Here is a 10,360-nt window from a genome sequence, read left to right on the forward strand (position 1 = left end):
GCCTGTAATCCCAGCGCCTAGGAGGCTGAAAACAGGAGAAGCACTATGAGTCCGATCTGCATAGTGAGACCCTGTAGACCCTGTACTAAATATATAAAATTAAAAAATAATAACAATAAAAAAGAAACTTCCTCTTTGAAAAAAAGATAAGTATTTTGCTTCTATCTTTTAAAAAACTTTTATTAAGGAAACATTTAACCTATTAGAAAATAGTATAGGGACCCTGATCGTCCCATCATGTGTTCTTTCTTTAACCTCTTAACTGTTGGCCTGAGCATCACTCAGGCAGTGCATTTGTTTGTGTCCTGGCTGTCCTGAGCGTCTCTTGGGCACATGTCATTTCAACCAGTTGATTACTGTATTGAATAAATTTGATAAAATTGCCATTTTTATATTTCCTGATAATGGTCTTAGAAAATTAATGAAAAAATATGCAATTTTTGGTCATTCTGTTTTTAAATAATTGGTCTAATAAGTGGTTAACTATGTATAAATTAGGCAGGAATCCTTCCTTGTTTTAAGGGTGAGGATGTGAAGTGACTTACCAGGTCATTGGACTAGTAAGTGGCAGAGTCAGGCATCACAGATACTAATTTAGTGTTTATTGTCCACCCACAGTTATCCTTAAAGAGATACCTAGAGTCAAAATAATAAGAAACTTCTAAATAAAATTGAATTTTTCTTTTCTTATGTATATTAGCTCAGAACTTCTGCGTGTTGTTTTGTTGACATGAGCAAATCGCTTGTTAAAATCATCCTGAGTAGCAGGTTGAGCATCTGAACTGCCACTCCTGCCCCCATCTCGGACTTTCCACTCCTCAACACTCTGGAAAGTGTAAAGCCAAACAGTTATGTCTCATTTCCGTGGAAGGAAGTTCTCTGGCTGATAGGTATCAGCTAATCAGTTTTTAGACCCTTTTTCTTCCTAAGAGTTGGGCAGAGGTCAGCAACCCACAGCAGTTTCACTTCTAACTGGCAGAATAAGGAAGGGACCTCAGAGTCTCTTGCCAGCCCCGCAGGCTCCTATTTCCAAGAAAGAAACGCCAGGGGCTCTTCTCCAGCAGCCAACCGCCTTGTAGCAGTGCTCGGGCCACCTCTGAGGAGGTAAAGGACAAGCCTGGCCCACACCACCCTTCACAGGCTTCACCAGAGACAGTGAAGGGTTTTTCAAGTTCACTTTTTAAAATATTTGTTTATGTATCAGTTGCCAAAATCATATGAAGGATTCGGTTATTAAAGTCCAGATTTGTTTAGAGAGAAAAATACAGTGCACAAGCCATTGCTCAAAACAGAACCAGCAAGATAAGCTCTCCAGACTAGCCCTGGGTAGAGGTCGGCGGAGGCTTCTCTGCTCATATGCCATTTATGTTTAGTTCTTGTGTGGAAGCTGATGAAGACTTGTGTTTCTTCATTCTTGACCTTGGGCAGCCAGGTCTGCTCCCACATTCTTCTCATCACTCTGTAATCTTATTGAGCTGGGATATTAAGCAGGACTCCACAGTGTGTCAACATTTTCAGTTGGTCAGCCCCTCTTGAGTTAAACCACCCTGTGTCCTGCAGGGCCTGGCATGGGGTGGCGTCTGCCCCTCCCTCTTGGGCAGGGGCAGAGCAGTCGTTCAGAGTTTTGCTTGGATGAGCTGTGCTTTCAGCGCTGACTCAGGGCACATGTGTGTCCAGCCGTAGAGCCCCAGGCCCTCCTAGGGAGCGCGTTCCTTTTCTCACTGTCTTGCCTGTGTTACGCCTCTCTGCCAACCCAGTGACACCACAGAATGGTTTTGTGTGTACTCTCTCAGCCACAGCATAAAAGTTTTGGTTTTTATATGCTTCTCTGAAATTTGCAAAGAGCCTTTGAAGTCAGAAGGGTCGCTGTGAGCTTGAGGCCAGCCTGGGCTACAAAGTGAGTTCAAGGTCGGCCTGAACTGCATAGCGAGACCCTGTCTTAAATACACACACACACACACACACACACACACACACACACACACACACACACGGCTTCAGAATCTGAAGATTTTTGAAATCACACGTTTCCAAGGTAGAACCTTGGTTAAATCAGTAGGCGATACACTGCCCTAATCTGGCCTCTGTCACTATTCCCCCTTCCTTTTTTGAGCACTGGGGATTGAACCTGCAAACTTCACTGAGCTACATCCCAGCCCTTTATACTTTTTATTTTGGAACAGTGTCTTGCTGCATAAGTTGCCCAGCTCGAGCCTGAACGTGTGATTCTCCTGCCTCAGAGTCCCAGACTGTGGGCATCAATGGCACGTCCCTGGCTGTTTCTACTGAGAGAGTTTCATTTATTGTTTTCAACTCAGCTTGCAGAATTATTAAAAATTTCAAACATCAGATGGAAAATACTTAAGGACCTTGAGAATCTTTTCCAACTCTTAAGTTGTTTTGTGACATCTACAGGTTCTTAGGTACAACTAGGAAAGAGATTTGAGAACCAAAATGAAAATCAAAGGAAAAGAGCCACCATTCCATACTAACTTCTTCTTCTTCTTTTTTTTTTTTTTTTTTTTTCGGAACCAGGGATTGAACTCAGGCCCTTGCACTTGCCAGGGAAGCGCTTATTCCACTGAGCCATCTCCCCGGCCCCCCTCCATACTAACTTCTAATGAAGAAAGAATTCTTTCGAAATCTAACCATTTTGTTTTCTGCTAATGAAATTCTGAGTCTTCATGAATATGTTCCTTATAGTATCTTTGCTGAAGAAATTGCTAACAGGAAATGCCGTCAGCAGGGCAGAGTAACAACACAAGAAATATAGCACTTAGCTCCAGAGATGCCACAGAGGGTTGGCTGACATCTAAAGCAGGTCCTTATTTTGATGCATTTGGTCCTCATTTAGAGTCTGGTGAGAGGTGGTCGCTAATTTGGGTATTTAACTGGGAGTAGGCGCACGGGGGCCAGGCTCCTCACTGTAGGAGCTGCGCAGGTAGTTTCCCACATACAAAGACATGATTCAGCTCCACCCACTGAAAGGGAAATGTTGTACTGTGAGAACTTAGGCCCCCACAGTTTCATCATTGGTTTTTCTGTTTTTCTTTCTGTCTTTTTGGTCCTGGAGATACACCAGGACCTTCTCGCTGAGCTCCATCTCTCCCCCTTTTCTTTCTAAAAGGCAAGTGAGTTGTCTCCTGGTTCACCGTCCCTGTCTTTTCCAGCGGCTTGGGCCCAATGTTGTCAGAGTCTTGACCATTTCAGAGGGCGATTCTCGCTGGCTGTTCTGAGGCTGTAGTGCAGGTAGCTAGAGAGAGTGCTCTAGACTGGCTTCCCTCCTCCAGAGTGAGCTCACTGCTTCCGGGCCTCGTGCCAGGCCACTTTTTGGGGTCTCAAGGTTTGCGTTTTCGTTTTAGGGGTTTTTTTTTTTTGGATTGGCTTGCTTTGGTGTGGTACTGGGGAATGAACCGAGGACTTTTGTACTGATCTACATTGCCAGCCCCTGCTCAGCTTTTTATCTTGAGACAGCTTTGCACTAAGTTGCCCCAGGTGGGCTTGAATTTGCGACCCTCTAGCTTCAGCCTCCCAACATCCTGGGATGATGGACATGCACCTCCTTGTCCAGCTGTCTTAGTTTTTGACAATCTGCAAAGTGGAAATAATATTTTTAAGTCTCCTTTGAGACAAGTGTAAGAATCAAATGGAAAAATACATGATGAGAGCTCAAATTAGAGCATCAGAAATCTGCAGTCTCCAGTACGGTTTTGGGAGTTGCAGCTTCCCAGTGTTTTAATATCTGCGCATGTGTGCACTTTGGTCGCGAGTCAGATTCCCTGCACCGGCAGCAGTGAGAGGAAAGAGTAGCAGCGAGAGGCGGCATTTCAATGCACCTTTCTTGTTTGCAGAACGTCAGTCCACAGGGCAGGAACGTCCACAGGGCAGGGCCACGGGAGTTCAGGTTCTTCTATGCCACTGCAGCAAGATGTTAAAAATGTGTATGACATGGAAGTTGCCCTGATATTAAGTGGAAAATGCAAGTGGTTGAATAATGTTATCATTTCATTTTACTTTTTTAAATTTTTTTTATTTTTTTGTGGCCGGCTTGGCCCACCCTGGGGGCAGGGCTGGCCCAGCATGTGATGCCAGGGATCAAACCCTGGACCTTGTGTTTTGCCTAAGCTTGCCTAAACAGGGGTTTTAGACCACTGAGCTATCTCACCAGACCCTGTAATCCCATTTAATTTAATTTATTTATTTAGTACTTCTAGGGAAGAGTCTACAGGGTATTCAGGGTCTCACTACTAGATCGGACTCATAGTGATCCATCTATTTACAGCCTCCCAAGAGCTGGGATTACAGGCATGTGCCACCACGCCCAGTCTCAATCACCCTCTCATCATGCCCCGGCATGGCAGGCCCAGCGATATCATTCCATTTTAAAAGAAGAAGAAAACAAGATATCACAGCCAATCTTCTGTGCATTTAGACAAAAGGAAGCATCTGGAAGGATGACCACCAGAGGTGCCAAGCTGGTGACCCTTGGCCCTTACCCAGCCAGCACTGTATTGTTGCCACGTACAATATTTACTCCAATAATGAATAGTTGCTGGCATTGAAAAATTAGTAGACTTTACATAAAACCTGAAATTTTAGGTGTCTCTTGAGAAAAACTACAATGTCTGGTCAGCCTGGGCCAGTAGGCCTTTATGGCCCAACGAGTTGGTACCGAGCTAAAGCAAACATGCTAGTGGTGCCCCAGTGCCCGTGAGCCTTTGTGTTCAGAATCTGCCCCCTGATCCTCAAGGCACTTGGGTTGAGGACTGCTTGACTATGTCTGGCTCTGACCTCAGGGCCTCTGGTGCTAGGTAGGGCCTCTGAGAAGGTCACTTTTTAACTTCATGTTCTTCTGTGGAGTTTGTTTGTATTACCATGATGCTGTATTACTTTTAAAATATATTTTTTAAAAAAGGTAGAAAAAACATATTTGAATCCTTCTTTGTTTCCCAGATGCCAAGAGAGAAAACAACAATTGCTTTATGAGCTCCCATTCGGCAACTCCACATGGACTTGAACATTGCAGGTCACACACAATCTTCTGACTGAAATATCCCTCTTGAGGTGCTGCCTTAATGGACCCGTTTCATTACTAGAGTTCTTGTTTCTGGTCAGAAAGAGAGCAGTGGTAGAGGAAGAGGCCGTGCGCTGTCTTTCCTTCCTGTCTTCAGGCTGGGCTGTCTCCCCTCACCCCTTGCGGCGCCCTACCTTGGAGCCCACCCAGGTTTCACCTCTTCGGTGAAGTGCTGCAGCCCACAGGTTTCAGTTCTTCTTTCCTATTCAATCAGAGGCCCCGGATGAGGTTGAATCATTCTAGGAGCTATAGATGTGACTGTGCCCGGCTCTCCAAGGAAACATACTGCTGTGTGCTCTGGTCATTTTACATTTCCCTTGGGGACTCCCCGCAGCCACAGGCCACTGGAGCTCTTTGAAGTGGTTCCTTTGCAGGTCTTCCTGGAGAAGAGGAGTAGGGCTTAAATAACCTTACCAGGGTCCCCAAGGACTGGTGGTCCTCATTAGCTCCCCAAGTGTGTAATCTCAGGTTGTTGGTTGATCTATTAAATCTAGAGCCCTTCCTGGGCTACAGGCTATAGTGGGAAACCTTACAATGCCTGGTGTTTGTCCCCTCTAGCACTGTTCAGCCTCCTCGCTTTGTGGGGCGGGAAGGTGGAAATCTCCAAGATGATCTGAAACTGTGGGTGTAGCTCTGTGATTCAGCACACATTTCTAAGCATTTCCTGGGTGCCCACTCAAGGTGACCAGATGCTCTCCTGAAAAACAGGAGTCTTCTCACAATGATTTCACTTCCTTGTTTGTCCAGACAGGTGTGACCCCCCTCTTACCCCTCAAAATAAACCCAAGCCCGCCAGTGCAGCCCCAGACCTCTCCAAGTATTTGCCTTTTTTTTCAAAGCCCCCTGCGGTTCTGCACCTCTCTGCTGTGACCCTTGCCTGGTCTTCAGTCTATAGCATCCCTCTGAGCACTACCCTGTGCCTCTTGCTCAGACTTTGTCCCCATGAAAAAATGCGTGTGGCACACTCTATTATTTCCTGGCTCCCTCAGCACTTTTTGCAAATTCCTTTTGGCATGGATGGGGTGAGTCAACCTTCTTGTAAGCACTAAAGTCAAGGCTGTGATTGACTGTCCTTTGGGCCACATGCTTGTTGTCCAAATGAACCTGCTGTGTTTCCTAGGTCCAGAGTCTACTGAGGGCTGAGAAAAAAGAAAACCCTTCACAGTCTGAGCATTTACAAAAAAGCCTCAGGAAAAAAACCTAATGAAATCTTTGCAGCTAAATGTTGCAATCAGGCAGAAGGTTTGTTTTTGGTTTTTTTTTTTTTTTTTTTGTAATGTATTTGGGGCCATTGAGATAGCTCAGTGATCTAAAGCGCCTGCTTAGGCAAGCTTAGGCAAGCTCAGGGACTGTTGTTCAATCCCGGGCACCACATGCCACACCCTCAGCGCAGACTGAGCCTGAAAAAAAAAAGGAAAGAAATAAATGTATTTGACTGTTACAGGTCTCAGTGCGCAGCTCAGACTTGTGGTGATCCTCCTGCTTCAGCTTCCCCAGCGCTGGGATTATAATAAGCATGTGCCACTACTCCTGTACCCTGGCCTGTGCAGTGCACGCGGGAGGGAGGCGGGACTGGCGTGGCATGCGGTGCCAGGGATTGAACCACAGTCCCTGCGCTTGCCTAAGCAGGCGTTTTAGTCCACTGAGCTATCTCACCACCCCCCCGCCCCCAGCAGAGTTTTGAAAATCAAATTCTACCCCATTAGAGAACTGAAAAAGAAAAAGAAAACAGTAGTTGAGTGTAATCCCAGCATTCTAGGATCTAAGGCCAGGAGGATTGTAAGTTCAAACCCAACCTGGACAACCAGTGACTTAGAAAGATCTTCTCTCATAATAAAAAAATAACAAAGGACTGGCAATATAACTCAGTACAAAAAAGGCTCTGAGTTCAATCCTAGTACCATTAAAGATAGAAACGGGTGTGGGTGTGTGGTGGGGGGCCAGGCAGACAGGCAGGCAGAGAACAGTACTCTGGAGTAATTTTCAGAGAGTTGGGGCTCCCTGGGCTGGAGCCCGCTGTGTGGGGAGAACAAGGACCTGGGTTACTGTGGGCCCAGAGCTCTGTAGGTCACTGTGGGACCATCTGCCTCACCCTGGGGCGTGGGTTTTGTAAACACAGGGAGCTGGGATAAAGTGTTTGTTCTGAGGAGAGCCCCAGTCCATAGGATGAGAAATGTCAGCCTTGAGTCACTTCCATAATAACTCCAAGGAGAGCAGGAAGCCCTCTTGTGGTCCTTGACAAAAGCCAAAAGGGAGGTTTCTAGAAGCAGCTCTTTTGAAAGGGCTCTAAAAGGAAGATGCCGGATTTGTGTAAGGAAAAAGAAAGGAACGGATGGGTGTGGGTGTATAGTTGCTTTTAAATTGGGACCCAGTGTGTGCTCTATATCCTGGGTAGGGCTTCTGATTCTGGGTGAAATTCAAGGGACTGTTGATTCCTTTTTGAACACCCAGAGTTCTCCCAGAACCCCTTCCCCTAGTAATGCTTCCCTGTCTATCCATTGCACCCCAATATTTGGGTCTGCAAAGCTCCAGATGTTAGGCATCACATCCTCCAGAGCTGCTGGAAGTTATTAGGTGGGGACCACACGAGCAATATTTGCTTCTTCTAGGCTGGGAATTGGCAGCAGAAACTGAGATTCTGGTGTGCCTTTGGCTGAAAAAGGCAGAGTGCTGTAAGAGAGCAGCTCCAGCAGGCAGGCGAGGAAACTGCTGGAGGTGGGGAGCCTGGGGCTGGGGCAGCTCTCTGCTTCTGACACTTATAACCGATGGCCCCTGTCACTTCCTGTCATGCAGCCCAAGTGGTGGGGAGGAGTTCCTTCAGGGAAACCATGCTTGGCTCTGCTCGGAGAATCCCATCTGCAGAGCTCCGCTGCTGTTAGGGGCTGGGACGTGGGGTGGATGCGGACAGGGTGCCCCATGGTGTGGTGCTGCTTCTTTGTCCCGGCACAGGTAAGTGGCTGCTGCTGAGCCAGGGGTGTGGGCTGTGGCTCCCACCCTGGCCAGGAGCTGAGACGTGGGAAGGGACAATGGTCTTTTTTCTCCTCAAGGAACTCGCTGTGGGCTGCTGTTAAAAAGACCTGGATGATGGAGCCAGATTCCTGCCTCACATTAGCCTGAATCAGGAAGGAGCCGTGGGGTTGTGTTGGAGACCACAGCGTGCCATGCGTGGTTGTGATGGTGCATGGCACAGACCCTGCCTCCTCCCGCTCTGTGATTGGAGGACAGCAGGGGGCGAGGGCTGTTCTCTCTGCTCAATGGTGATACCATTTTAATTTTCTCAGAGGACCTTTGATTCATGGGATGGGGAAGAGAGAAGAAGATTTGCATCCATCTTCTGTTTCGACGTAGTTGTTTATTCACCAAGTGGATTTCCAAGAGTATATTCTTTTCTTTGTATGAGAAAATGGCTAGGGAGGGTTGGGGGAGTTCATTCCCCTGGAACAACTCCTTTTTAGGTTTCCTTAATATGATTTTGGTGTTGAGAATGAGCTTATCCATGGGAAGATGAAGTGAGATAGCCACAGGGCGCTAGGGCGTCTTCTGCAGAGTGGCATTGCTGGGCTTGGCTTATTTTGGGAGAAGTGGCTGGAGATGTATTTGTTTTATTTGCATGAGGGGGAGTGTTGAAGTTTCGGATAAGTCAGACCTGCTTTTTAAAGGAAATACCTACAATTTTGTCTGCTTTTCTAATCCTGGATCCAACTGTCCCACAGGACACATAGACCTGCCAGTTCCTTTTATTGTGATAAAAGTCACACAACAGTCAATGTGCCATCTTAGCCATTTTAAGTGTATAGTTCGGGGCTATGAAGTACTTTGCTAACACTGTACAACCACCTGTATCATTCATCTCCGTAACTGTTTTCCTCTTACAAAACTGAAACTCTGTAACCGTTAGGGCTTTGCTGTTCCCCCTCCTCCAGCCCAGTCACCACCATGGTATGTTGTCTTTGATTTTGACTGAGTGTTTCTTACAGATTGAATCAGTGTTTGTCTCTTTGTAACTGGCTTATTTCACTTCGCCTAACATCCTCAAGGGGTCCTGATGTGCCACGTGGCAGGACACCCGCTTTTCCAAGGCTGGTATTCCTTTCTTCATGTGTACAGTTTTGCTCCTCCGTTCATTCCCCAGTGGGCCCTTGGGTTATTTCCATGTTTAGCTGTCGTACACAATGTTGCTGTGAACTTGGTGTACAGATGTCTTTTTCAGTTTTGTGGGTTATATGCCCAAGAGTGCCATTGCTGGACCATAAGTTTTAATTTTTAAGGGTCAGCCGTGCCATTTTCCACAGTGCCTGTACCATTTTAGATTCCCACCTAGAGTCCATATTCTTCATAGCTTTACCAATATTGGTCCCTTGGTCACTGTCTTTTTTTTTTTTTTTTAATGTATTTGCTATAGGGTCTACAGGGGCTCACCATGTAGAGTGGACTTGTAGTGATTCTCCTGTTTTCAGCATCCCAAGCGCTGGGATTACAGGTGGTGCCACCACGCCCAGTCTCAATTGCCCTCTCAGTGCGCCCTGGGGGTGGGTCCAATCCCAGTCCCTGCTCCTACCTAAGCAGGCGCTTTAGTCCTCTGAGCTATCTGGTCAACCCTTGGCTATTATTATTATTGCTATTATTATTATTATTCCCAATTTGCATATGGCAAAAAGTGAGGTACAGAGCAGATAATTTGTACTAACTAGGTCACCAGCTAGCTAGTGAATCAGACATCAAAACCAGGCAGAATGGATCCAGAAATGACTCTTAGGGGGCCGGGGAGATGGCTCAGTGGAATAAGCGCTTCCCTGGCAAGCACAAGGGCCCAAGTTCAATCCCCGGTTCCACCAAAAAATAAATAAATAAATAAATAATTAAAAAAAGATGACTCTTTGCTATCGGGTGCTATGTGATGGTTTAATCTATATTCAGGCCTTCCTGAATCCATACTGCATGCATCTGCAGCGAGCATTTGCTTTCTGCTCTTGTGTCACATAATTCCGTTTTGGTGGATGCCGGGTGTGTTCAGTTGGCACCTAAGTAAGGGGCATCTATGACCACTCTCTTCTTCCTCTAGTCCCAGTTTCCCTACCAGTGATGCTGTCTCTCTGCCCACTTTTAGCTCCGCTGGAGCCTGTGATATGTAGCTATCTCATGCAAAAAGTGAAAACTTGTCTTCACATCTTCCTGATTTCAAACTCTGATGACTTCACAAGTGATTTCAGTCAAGCCCACCTTTGCCAAGGACCACCACTGAACTCCATGTGAAATCGGCTGGCTAGCTTTTTTTTTTTTTTTTTT

General features: G+C 46.4%; 1 protein-coding gene across 2 annotated transcripts in view; it reads left to right on the forward strand.

Moving 5' to 3' along the window:
* Positions 1 to 10,360, forward strand: part of Arhgef3 (Rho guanine nucleotide exchange factor 3) — a 300,793-nt gene that overhangs the window by 62,114 nt on the left and 228,319 nt on the right. Inside the window, exon 1 of one of the 2 annotated variants that reach the window (XM_004631622.2) lies at positions 7,868 to 8,023. The exons of the other annotated variant lie outside the window; for it this stretch is intronic. Coding sequence (XP_004631679.1) covers positions 7,973 to 8,023 — 51 coding nt within the window. The 5' untranslated portion in view covers positions 7,868 to 7,972. Of the gene's footprint in view, positions 1 to 7,867; positions 8,024 to 10,360 lie in introns of those variants that run through there. 2 annotated transcript variants of the gene reach the window in all.

Source organism: Octodon degus, unplaced genomic scaffold (assembly GCF_000260255.1).
Source record: "Octodon degus isolate 3935 unplaced genomic scaffold, OctDeg1.0 scaffold00043, whole genome shotgun sequence".
Taxonomy (NCBI): domain Eukaryota; kingdom Metazoa; phylum Chordata; class Mammalia; order Rodentia; family Octodontidae; genus Octodon; species Octodon degus.